A 13,174-nucleotide genomic window follows, 5' to 3' on the forward strand; every position below is an offset into this window, starting at 1 on the left:
CATGTGCTTTCAGGCTTTTGTATCTTCTGCCCATTGGGAGGCCGAGACAGACTGGATGTGGAGAGGATGTTTCCTATAGTGGGGGAGTCTAGGACCAGAGGACACAGATAGAGTGGATGTGGAGAGAATGTTTCCTATAGTGGGGGAGTCTAGGACCAGAGGACACAGATAGAGTGGATGTGGAGAGGATGTTTCCTATAGTGGGGGAGTCTAGGACCAGAGGACACAGATAGAGTGTTTATGGAGAGGATGTTTCCTATAGTGGGGGGAGTCTAGGACCAGAGGACATGGATAGAGTGGATGTGGAGAGGATGTTTCCTATGGTGGGGGAGTCTAGGACCAGAGGACACAGATAGAGTGTTTATGGAGAGGATGTTTCCTATAGTGGGGGGGAGTCTAGGACCAGAGGACACGGATAGAGTGGATGTGGAGAGGATGTTTCCTATGGTGGGGGAGTCTCGGACCAGAGGGCACAGATAGAGTGGATGTGGAGAGGATGTTTCCTATAGTGGGGGGAGTCTAGGACCAGAGGACACAGTTAGAGTGGATGTGGAGAGGATGTTTCCTATAGTGGGGGGAGTCTAGGACCAGAGGACACAGATAGAGTGGATGTGGAGAGGATGTTTCCTATAGTGGGGGAGTCTAGGACCAGAGGACAGAGATAGAGTGGATGTGGAGAGGATGCTTCCTATAGTGGGGAGAGTCTAGGACCAGAGGACACAGATAGAGTGGATGTGGAGAGGATGTTTCCTATAGTGGGGGGAGTCTAGGACCATAGGACACAGATAGAGTGGATGTGGAGAGGATGTTTCCTATAGTGGGGGAGTCTAGGACCAGAGGACACAGATAGAGTGTTTGTGGAGAGGATGTTTCCTATAGTGCGGGGGAGTCTAGGACCAGAGGACACAGATAGAGTGGATGTGGAGAGGATGTTTCCTATAGTGCGGGGGAGTCTAGGACCATAGGACACAGCCTCACAATAGAGGGATGTCCATCTAGAATGGAGATGAGGAGGAATTTCTTCAGCCAGAGGGTGGTAACTCTGTGGAATTCATTGCCATGGACGGCTGTGGAGGCCAAGTCATTGGGTTTATTTAAAGTGATAGGATCAAACTTAGTAACGATGTCAAGGGTTATGGGGAGAAGGCAGGAAAATCAGGTTGAGAAGGATAATATGATAGTCATGATGGAATGGTGGAATGACTTGATTCTGCTCCTCGGTCTATGCACCATGTTCCGATGGATGGGGAGAAGAGGGAATATCCAGGGTAGGTGGCAACTTCACTTTATTTGGAGATACAGCATGGTTACAGGCCCTTCCAGCCCGGTGTCTCTGCGCTGTCTAATTACACCCATGTGACCTATTAACCCACCAACCCGGATGTCTTTGGAATGCGGGAGGAAACCGGAGCACCCGGAGGAAACCCACGTGCTGTACAATCCTCGAGGGCAGAGCTAAGAAACTGCAAGGTTAAGAAGATCCTGTTGGGAGTTGTATACAGGTCTCTGTAAAATAGCCAGTACAAATTACAACAGGAGATAGCAGAAGCATAAGGGCAATGTTATGATAGTCAGGCGGGGTTTCAATATGCAGGTAGATTAGAAAAATAGGTAGGTGCTGGATCCCAAGAGAGGGAATTTGTAGAATGCCTACAAGATGGCTTTTTAGAACAGCTTGTGTTTGAGACTGTGAGGGGAAAGGCTATTCTGAATTGGGTGTTGTGTAATGAACCAAATTTGATTTGGAAGCTTTAAGTAAAGGAACCCGTAGGAGACCGTGATCCTAATAAAACAGAATTCATCCTGTAGTTTGAGAGGGAGAGGCTAAAATCAGATGTATCAGTAGTACAGTGGAGGAAAGGGAATTACAAAGGCTTGAGAGAGGAGCTGGCTAAAGTTGACTGGAAGGGGACACTAGCAGGGATGATGGCAGAACAGCAATGCTGGAATTTTGGAAGGCGCAGGATAAATACATCCCAAAGGTGAAGAATTATTCTACAGGGAGGGTGATACAACTGTGGCTGACAAGGAAAGTCAAAGACACCTTAAAACAAAAGAGAGAGTGTATAACAGAGCACGAATTAATGGGATGCTAGAGGATTGGGAAGTTTTTACAAACAAAAGAAGGCAACCAAAACATTCATAAAAAGTGAAAAGTGAAATACAAAGGTAAGCCTTCTAATAATATCAAAGTGGTTATTCAAGTTTTTTTTCAGATCTATAGAATAAAAAGAGAGGCAAGAATGGATATTTGATAGCTGGAAAATGACTCTGGAGAGGTAGTTATGGGGGGACAAATAAATGGCGGACAAAGTAATGTTGCAGCAGTCTTTTCTGTGGAAGGCACTAGCAGTATGCCAGAAATGTGAGTGTTGTTGTTATTACTAAGGAAAAGATGTTTGGGAAACTAAAGGTCTGAAGGTAGATAAGTCCCCTGGACTTGATGGACTACACTTCAGGATTCTGAAAGAGGTGGCTGAAGAGATTGTAGCAGCATTAGTAATAATCTTTCAAGAATCACTAGATTCTGAAATAGGGTGTTTCTTGTTTCTGAGGACTAGAAAATTATAAATGTCACTCCACTCTTTAAGAAAGGAGGGGAGCAGAAGAAAGGAAAACATCAAGTCAAGTTTATTTGTCATTAAACTATATACATGAACTATATATTATGTACTGTATATAACATTTTAGTATATATAGAAACAAAATGATTCTTCAGACCAGGGTGTAAAGCACAGTAGTATACTCAACACACAATAGCTTAAGGATAAAATCTACAGCAAATCACACATAAATAACAAACTAAAGAACATTAATATTAAATATTGTAAGGTACCCATCCCAGTTTAACCAGTGATATTTTGAATATGATACGGCAGGGAGTTCAGAAGCCTGATGGCCTGTGGGAAGAAACTGTTTCCCATCCTGACCGTTTCTGTTTTAATGCATTGTAGTCTCCTGCCTGATGGTAGAAAATCAGAGGGTGCTGGATGGATGGGTGGGATCCTTAATAATACTAATAGCCCTGTGTATGGAGTACTCCCCTGATACAGATCACTTAGCCTGACTGTAGTGGTTGGGAAGATGTTGGAGTCCATTATTAAGAATGAGGATTCAGGGTACTTGGAGATGCCTGATAAAGTAGGCCAAAGTCAGCACGGTTTCCTTAAGGGGGAAATCTTGCCTGACAAATCTGTTGAAATAACAGGCAAGATAGACAAAGGAGAATTTGTGGATGTTGTTTATTTGAATTTAAGCTAAACAAATCACACGAGGCTCCTTAACAAGATAAGAACCCTTGGTATTATAGGAAAGATACTAGCATGGATAGAAGATCTGCTGATTGGCAGGAGCAAAGAGTGGGAATATAGGAGACCTATTCGGGCTGGTTTCCAGTGACTACTGGTGTTCTGCTTTGGTTGGAATTCAGACTGCTTCTCTCCACAATATAGGTCAATGACTTGAATGAAGGAATTTCAGGCCAAGATTGTGGATGATAGGAAGGTAGGTGGAGGGCCAGGTGGTGTTGAGGAGGCAGGGTGTCTGCAGAAGGACTTGGACAGATTGGGAGAATGGGCAAAAAAGGTGGCAGGGAAGAGCATGGTCATATACTCTGGTAGAATGAGTAACGGCATAGGTTACTTTCCAAGTGGGGAGAAAATTTAAAAGTCAGAGATGTAAGAGAACTTGGAAGTCCTCGTGCTGGATAATTAAAGGTTAACATGCGGGTTGAGATGATGGTAAGGAAGGCAAATGCAATTTTAGCATTCATTTCGAGACGACTAAAATATAAAAGCAAGGATGTGATGTTAACTTTTTATATGGCCTTGGTCAGGCAGCACTTGGAGTACTGGGAGCAGTTCTGGGCCCCTTATGTAAGGAAAAGATGTGCCGTCATTGGAGAGGGTTCAAAAGATGTTTAGGAAAATTATCACAGGAAAGAAAGGGTTAACATGATGAGCAGTTGATGGCTCTGAGCCTTTACTCGCTGGAGTTCTGAAGAAAGAGGGGAGATCTCATTGAAACCTATCAAATATTGAAACGTCCAGATAAAGTGGACGTGTAGACAATGTTTCCTATAGTGGGGGAATCTATATAGCGGAGGACACAGTGTCAGAACAGAGGGTCGTCCATTTAGAACAGAGATGAGGAAAAATTTCTTTAAACAGAGGGTGGTGAGTCTGTGGAATTCATTGCCACAGACGACTGTGGAGGCTAAGTCATTGGGCATATTTAACATGGAGGTAGATAGGTTGGTAAGTTGGGGTGTCAAAGGTTATGGGGAATAGACAGGAGAATAGGGTTCAGAGGGATGATTAATCAGCCATGATGGAATGGCAGAAAAGATACAATGGGCCGAATGCCTAATTCTGCCTCCTTTCTTATGATTTTATGACCTTATGGTCACAGGGAGAACATACAAACTCCCTACAGGCAGCAGCGGGAATTGAACCCGGTTACGGGTGCTGTAATAGGGTTATGCTAACCGCCACACTCCCATAATTATATGGGTTGTTCTGAGGCAGAACTCAGTCAAGCTCAATGAGACAAAAATTCACAACTGCCACGTCAGAGACAATTTGTCTGCATCTGCCTGAAGCCCTGGATTTCTGTCAGTGGCTGGTGTGCTGCAGTTGCCTGTGTATCCACCAGGTGGCAGCAGTTCTCCCCTGCATGCTCTGCCCCTCAAGTACAGTATGAACTGATGAGCACCTCCACTCCAGCCACCAAAAGCGGAATTTCCCAGTGGGCAACCATTTTAAATCCTATCCCCATTCCTGTTCCGATGTGTTGGTCCGTGGCCTCCCCTTGCATCACAATGAGGTCACTCTCAGCGTGGAAGAGCAACACCTCACATTCCGTCTGGGTAACCTCCAACCTGATGGCGTGACTATCAATTTTCTGCTTCCAGTAAAATGCTTTTCCTTCACTCTCCTCACTTCTTCTATTCCCCACTTTGGTCTCTTACCTCTTCTCCTCACCAGCCTATCTTATCCCCCTCGTGCCCCTCCTCCTCCTTCCCTTTCATGGTCCACTCACTCCTGTCCAGCCCTTCACCCTTCCCACTCAGCTGGCTTCACCGATCACGTTCTAGCTTTCCTCTTCCCCCTCCCTCACTTCTTCATTCTGGTGTCTTTCTCCTCCCTATGATCTGCTTATTCATTTCCGTAGATGCTGCCTGGCCTGCTGAGTTCCTCAGCATTTTGTGTGTGTTGCTCTGGATTTGTAGCGTCTGCAGAATCTGTCTTTATTGTTAACTGAGTGATTCCAGGGGCATGTTACATCCTGATACTCTTGAAGTGGCCGGAGGGAGGGGAGCATCGTATGCAGAAAGACCAGCGGTATCCAGATCTACAGCCCTCACTGAGGCAGAGAGGGTCGAGCTGCGGAACAAGGGCTATTTCTGGCCGTGACTGTCCAGTACTCCTGGAATTAATGTTTGATATAGGCAATGAGTAAAATCCCTGTAGGCCACAGCCACAGTGAGGGGGCAGTGTGGTGAAGGGGCAATTACAGAGTTTCACTCTGGTGAAAATCACACAGAATTCCAAAGAGGCTCCATTACAGAAACTGGCCGTGTCAACGCCTGTCCTGGAACTCCGTCAGTCCCTGTGAAATTTGGAGTCATCGAGCACTACAGCACAGAAACAGGCCCTTCAGCCCATCTAGTCCATATCAAACCATAATTCAGCCTAGTCTCATTGACCAACACCTGGACCATAGCCGTCCATACCCCTCCCATCCATGTACCTATCCAATTTTCTCTTAAATTTTGAACTCAAACCTGCATCCACCATTCCACACTCTCACCACTCTCTGAGTGAAGAAGTTCCCCTAAACATTTCATGTTTCACCCTTAATCAATGACTTCTAGTTTTAGTCTCAGCCAACCTCAGTAGAAAAAGCCTGCTTGCACTTTCCTCTATCAAATCTCCACTCAGTCTACTACACTCTAGCCTATTTACACTTCCCCTATAATTCAGGTCCCGACAACATCCTTGTCAATTTTCTCTGACACCATTCAACCTTATTTCCTGTGAGCAGGTGACCAAACTGTACACAATACTCCAATTTAAGCCTTACCAGTATCTTATACATTTTCAACATAACATCCCATCTCCTGTACTTAGTACATTGATTTATGAAGGTCAGTGCACCAAAAGCTTTCTTTACGACCCTACTTACCTGTGACACCACTTTCAATGAATTATGTACCAGTATTCCCAGATCCCTCTGTTCTACCACACTCCTCAGTGCCCTACCGTTCACTGTGTAAGACCTACCCTGGCTGGTCCGACTGAAGTGCAAAACCTTGCACTTGTATGCATTAAATTCCATCTGCCAGTTTTCAGCCCATTTTTCCAGCTGATGCAGATCCATCTGCAAGCCGTGATCGCCTTCCTCACAGTCCACTACACCCCTAATCTTGGTGCCATCTGCAGTTGGCCACATCATCATCCAGATCACTGATATAAGTGACAAACAACAATGGACCCAGCTCCGATCCCTGCAGCACACCACTAGTCACAGGCTTCCAGTCAGAGAGGCAACCATCTACTACCACTCTCCGGCTTCTCCTGCAAAGCCAATATCTAATCCAATTTACTACCTCATCTTGAATGCCAAGCAACTGAACCTTCTTGACCAACCTCCCATGCAGGACCTTGTCGAACACCTTGTTAAAGTCCATGTAGATAACATTCACTGCCTCGCCTTCATCAGCTTTCCTGGTAACCTCCTCGAAAAACTCTATAAGATTGGTTAGACATGATCTACCACAGACAAAGCCTTGTTGACTATCCTTAATCAGTCCCTGTCTATCCAAATACTTATATATCCGGTCCCTTAGAATACCTTCCAATAACTTTCCCATTACTGATGTCAGGCCCACTGGCCTATAATTTTCTGGCTTATTCTTGAGTTTTTCTTAAACAACAGAACAACATTAGCTATCCTCCAGCACTTCAGCTGTGGCTATGATGCACCATCAATAACTCTCGGAGACGGGAGGCAAAAGATAGGCTTTTATTAGCTGCAAACGTGACCACAACATCTTGGAGACTGAGGGAGGAGCAGTGCCTCCAATCGCCTTTATACAGGGGTCTGTGGGAGGAGCCACAGGAGCAGTCAGCAGAGGGGTGTGTCCAGCCAGGTATACACATAGTTTACCACAGGCTACGAATGTTTTAAATATCTCAGCTAGGGCCCCAGAAATTTATACACTGACCTCCCTCAGGGCCCAAGGGAACACTTTGTCAGGCCCTGGGGATTTAACCACCCGAATTTGCCTCAAGACAGCAAACACCTCCTGCTCTGTAATCTGTAAAGGGTCCATGATCTCACTGCTGCTTTGCCTCACTTCTATAGACTCTGTGTCCATCTCCCGAGTAAATACAGATGTAAAAAATCAATTTAAGATCTCCCCCATCTCCTTTGGCTCCATGTATGGATTACCATTCTGATCTTCCAGAGGACCAAGTTTGTCCCTTGCAATCCTTTTGCTCTGAACAAATCTGTAGAATCCCTTGGGATTCTCCTTCACCTTGTTGGCTGGGGCAACCTCATGCCTTATTTTAACCCTCCTGATTTCTCTCTTCAGTGTTTCCTTCTCTTTCATTTCTTAATTTTCATTTCATAAGCAACCGATTTGCTCCTGCCTGCGTACACCAGCTATGCACCTCCATCTTTTTGCTTAACCAGGGCCTCAATATCAGTCAAAAGCCATAACCCTGTTATCTTTGCCTTTTATTCTGACAGGAACATACAAACTCTGTGCACACAAAATTTCACTTTTGAAGGCCTCTCACTGACCAAGTACACCTTTGCCAGAAAACAGCATTCAGACTCAGTAATCCAAGAAACACAATAGGATCAGTGAAAGACCACACACAACAGAATGAACGAACAACCAATGTGCAAAAGACAACAAACTGTGCAAATACAAAAGAAATAATAATGAAAATAAATAAAAGAGCAAGAGATATCAAGAACATGAGACCAAGTCTCACTAATGGCTGTAATGACATAGTTCCACATGTAGGTCCATTCCTACAATATCCCTTGCATTGAAATATACACAGCTCAGAACGTTAGTCCCACCATTTCTTCCTGTCAATGAAACACTACAGAACAGTACAAACCCTTCGGCCCACAATGTTGTTCTGACCAATCTATTTTTCTATCATCCATGTTCCTGAATAAATCTTTTAAATCTCCTTAATGTATCAGCCTCCACCACCACATCTGTCAGCACATTCCATACACCCACCACTCTCTGTAAAAAAACCTACCCCTGATACTTCCCTCCAGTCATCTTACAATGATGCCTGCTTGTTTTAGCCATTTCTGCTCTTGGAAAAAGTCTCTGACTGCCCACTCCTTCAATGTCTCTTATCATCTTGTACACCTCAATCAAGTCACCTCTCATTCTCCTTCACTCCAAAGAGAAAAGCCCCAACTCACTCAACTTCTCCTCATAAGACACGTTCTCTAATCCAGGCAGCATCCTGGTAAATCTCCTCTGCACACTCTCTAATCCAGGCAGCATCCTGGTGAATCTCCTCTGCACCCTCTCTAATCCAGGCAGCATCCTGGTAAATCTCCTCTGCACCCTCTCTAATCCAGGCAGCATCCTGGTGAATCTCCTCTGCAACCTCTCTAAAGCTTCCACATCCTCCCTATAATGAGGTGACCAGAACTTTGAGTGGATTTTGTGGGCGGAGGAGAGTGTCTGTGGGCTGTGGGATGGGATTCAGTGGGTGGGGGGAGAGTCACTGTGGGAGGGGATTCAGTGGGTGGGGGGAGAGTGGCTGTGGGATGGGATTCAGTGGGTGGGGGGAGAGTGTCTGTGGGCTGTGGGATGGGATTCAGTGGGTGGGGGCAGAGTCAGTGTGGGAGGGGATTCAGTGGGTGGGGGGAGAGTGGCTGTGGGATGGGATTCAGTGGGTGTGGGGGAGTCAGTGATGGGGAAGAGTGTCTGTGGGATGGGATTCAGTGGGTGTGGGGGAGTCAGTGATGAGGGAGAGTGTCTGTGGGATGTGGGAGGGGATTCAGTTGGGGAGGGGGAAGAGTCAGTGATGGGGGAGAGTGTCTGTGGGTTGGGATTCAGTGGGTGTGGGCGTCAGTGATGGGGAGAGTGTCTGTGGGAGGGGATTCAGTTGGGGAGGGGGAAGAGTCAGTGATGGGGAGAGTGTCTGTGGGATGGGATTCAGTGGGTGTGGGGGAGTCAGTGATGAGGGAGAGTGTCTGTGGGATGGGATTCAGTGGGTGTGGGGGAGTCAGTGATGGGAGAGAGTATCCATGGGTGTGAGAGGGATTCATTTGGTGTGGGGGGGGGGGGGAAATCCACTATCTGGGAACATGAACATGGACTGATGGGTCACATTGGGGGCTTGGTTTGACCTGGAGGATGGAACAAGTTTGCAAAGCTGCCCTCACTGATTTACCTTCCTGTTGTTACTTTACAGTTTGGGAACTTGGAAGGAATTACCACTGCCATTCTAGATGAGTTTCCGGTGCTTCGGGAAAGGAAATGGAAGGCAATATTCCTGGCCACTCTCTGTTTCTCCTTCTACCTCCTGGGGCTGCTTCTCATCACTGAGGTCAGAGCCATCCCAATACCGCATCCCGTAGCAACACTAGACAGCCTCACCATAGCAACCAATGTGATAGGGCTAACACAATCATAGCAACCCACTGGAAAACAGAATCAACACCATAGCAACCCATGGGAAGACAGGGTCAACACCATCATAGCAACCAATGGGAAGGTGGGGTCACCCCCTCCAACATGTAAACCAATAGAAACAAGTTCACTAATGGCCAATGCATGACAATCCAACTATAGGGCTCAGGGACAACAGTATCATAGTGACCAACAGAGATGCAAAGTCAACTGGATCTTAGCAACCAATAGGAATGCAGGGTCAATCACATCATAGCAATTAATGAGAATACAGGATTATTCCAGGGCTTGGGAACCAATGGGAAGACAGGATCAGCTCTGTATAGGAGCCAGTAGGGATACAGGGTCAATCTCATCACTTGAATGAAGAGGAATCTGGTGCCAAATCTCAAATTCCCATAGGGAGCCACAGATTGATATCAAATAACAAATAATGTCACAGGCCAATGGCAGTGTAGTATTGAAAGGAATTTTAGAGGTAACCCTAGACAGGAGACATAAGCAGGCCCTGACACCTACAACACATAAGGAGGAGACATTTGAAGAAGGCATCTTGAACTTAATGACCCATGGAATTCCCGGAAATATCCTCAACAAAATGACTGGTGGGTGTGGTGGTTGGGGGTTCCTTCACCAAATGGGGCGTGTTGATGTGGTGAAAAGCTTTGTCTCTTGTCTCTCCACACAGGGAGGCATCTACTGGTTCACATTAATAGACTCCTACAGCACCAGTTTCGGTCTCATCATTATAACCCTCTTCATGTGCCTGGGCATCGCCTTTTTCTACGGTAGGCTCTGCTGTGATCTCCCACCTCAGGGCAGACAGACTTCACCTGGTGAAGATTTGGGTAACAAGGGGCAAATGGTTAATCAGTTCTGAGGGAGGGTCATTGACTGGTTCTCTCTTCTCAGATGCTGCCTGACCTGCTGAGTCTCACCAGCACTTGTATTTATGTTTCTGATTCCAGCCCCGGTTTCCCGGATCTGGGAGATGTTCACTGAAGCAGCAGTAGGGCAGATTTAACAAGTTAATTGTGGAACACCAGCAGGCAAAGGCAGGGAAATACTCAGCAGGTCAGGCAGCAACTACGAGGGAGGAACCAGGGTGTTTACGATCATTCCTGGTGACACTGGTGAGGTCACTCCTGGAGCATTATGCTCGCTTTTGGTCACCCTACTAGAGGAAAGATGCCATTGAACTGGAAAGAGTGCAGAGGATATTTACAAGGATGTCACCAGGACTTGAGGGACTGAGTTATGGAGAGAGGTTGGGCAGATTGGAGCTTTATTCACTGGAGCACAGGAGAGTGAGGGGTGACCATATAGAAGTGTATAAATGGTGAGTGCACACACTATGTTGAGGAACAAAGAACTAGAAAGCATAGGTTTTAGCTGAGAGGGGAGAGTTTAGGATATAGAACATAGAACATTATGGCATAGTACAAGCCATTCAGCCCACAATGTTGTGCTAACCCATTAATCTTCTCCTAGATCAATCTAACCATTTTCTCCTACATAACTTAACATTTTTGTAATGCCATGTGCCCATTTAAGAGTCCCTTAAATCTCCCTAATGTCCCTAAGCACCTCTACCATCACCACTGGCAGGATGTTCCACCACTCAGCACTCTCTGACATCCCCCTATACGTTTTCACCCCGGGGGTGGTGGTTGTCAGAGGAAATGTGAAGCAAGTACAGTAACACTGAGTAGGAAAGGTCTAAAGGGATATGGGTCAAATGCGGGCCTGGATGGCCATCTCGGTCAGTGTGGACATATTGGGCTGAAGGACGATGACTATGACCATAAGCACAGATAATCATCGAGTCATAGAACACCACAACCCTTCAGCCCACCTATCTGTGCTGAATATTATTCTGCCTAGTCCCATCGGCTTGCATCTGGACCATAGCCCTCCATACCCCTCCCATCCTCGTACCTATCCAAATTTCTCTTAAATGTTGAAATGGAACCCACATCCACTACTTCCATTGGCAGCTCCTTCCACACCCTCACCACCCTCTCAGTGAAGAAGTTCCCTCTTAGGTTCCCCTTAAATATTTCACCTTTCACCCTTAACCCATGACCCCTAATTCTAGTGTCACTCAACCTCAGTGGAAGAAGCCTGCTTGCATTCACTCTATCTATACCCATCATAATTTTGTATACTTCTATCAAATCTTCCCTCCTTCTTCTATGTCCTATATTTGTGTGCAGGGTGAACACGCCAGATCCTGAATGACTCTGTATAACAGAATTTATATTTTGGGTCAATAACAACTAATAATAACCATAGGCAATAATAATAATAATCTAATTTATTGATCAGACAAAAATAAGGTATCAAATTAGAGACAACCAAACAAGTTATACCTTGACACACTGTCTACACATAGATGATTTGAAATTATATACTCATTAATCAGTAAAACTAAAGCAACTAATTCAAATAGTAGAACTATTTTCTAAAGATAGAAACATGAACTTTGGACTGAGTAAGTGCAGAACATTAAACATAAAGTAAGGTGCAACAGAGCTAGTAGAATGTAAAACCGAGCAGCAGGAGTCCTGAAGAAAGGTCTCGGCCTGAAACATCCGCTGTTTATTCATCACCGTAGATGCTGTCTGATTGCAGAGATCCTCCAGCATTTTGTGTGTGTTACTCTGGATTTCTGGCATCTGGATACAACACAACAGATGGATGACTAGGAACCATACAAGTATCTGGGATATCAACAAGCAAAGAAAACAGATCATAATGTGATAAAGGGAAAACTTTGAACAGAATTCACTTCAAGACTTCCAAAACTCTGACAAACAGAGCACAACAGTAAGAATATAACAAAGGGAATAAACCCTTTTGCTATATCCATATTAATGTATTCTTTTGTCAAAATAGCTTAGTCCACAGCAAATCCGGAAAACTTACAAACAAAAATAAGAACTGAAATGAGAAATTTTATTAGAAAACACGATGTACACTCAAACACACTTAGAGTAACACTACCTGGGACAGAAGGAATAACAGACATAAAAATTTACACAGTCGAATAAAATGTTTAAGGATATATTTTCATCAACATAAACAGGATTCAGCACTCCATGTGAGCTTGTGCAATTCTGATATGAAGTACACACCACTAAACTTAGGTAAAAGCACAACCCAGAAAAATGCAGAAATGATCACTGTTGAAGAAAAGTTAACCAATGGAAAACATCTGAGCAGACTGGGAAGTGTTGAGTGCCTGGCTTAGAGTTGGAGACCTCTTCCCATAAACAGAGGGGTTCCTTGTGGAAATACAGAACCAGGTGGTTCACACAAAAAACTTATCAAAATACATAATAAAATACCAACAAATTCAAGACGATAAATGGGAAAATGCCGAGGGAAACCAGAACCAATCCAACACATTACAAGATCCTGCAGCACACACAAATGCTGGAGGAACTCAGCAGGTCAGACAGCATCTGTGGACATGAATAAACAGGA

General features: G+C 45.0%; 1 protein-coding gene across 1 annotated transcript in view; it reads left to right on the forward strand.

The window, feature by feature from the left end:
• The window catches only part of slc6a7 (solute carrier family 6 member 7), a 92,184-nt gene that overhangs the window by 64,692 nt on the left and 14,318 nt on the right, over positions 1-13,174 (forward strand). Inside the window, exons 11-12 of the mRNA XM_073044423.1 lie at positions 9,468-9,602; positions 10,374-10,473. Coding sequence (XP_072900524.1) covers positions 9,468-9,602; positions 10,374-10,473 — 235 coding nt within the window. The remainder of the gene's footprint in view (positions 1-9,467; positions 9,603-10,373; positions 10,474-13,174) is intronic.

This window comes from Hemitrygon akajei, chromosome 4 (assembly GCF_048418815.1).
Source record: "Hemitrygon akajei chromosome 4, sHemAka1.3, whole genome shotgun sequence".
Lineage (NCBI taxonomy): Eukaryota > Metazoa > Chordata > Chondrichthyes > Myliobatiformes > Dasyatidae > Hemitrygon > Hemitrygon akajei.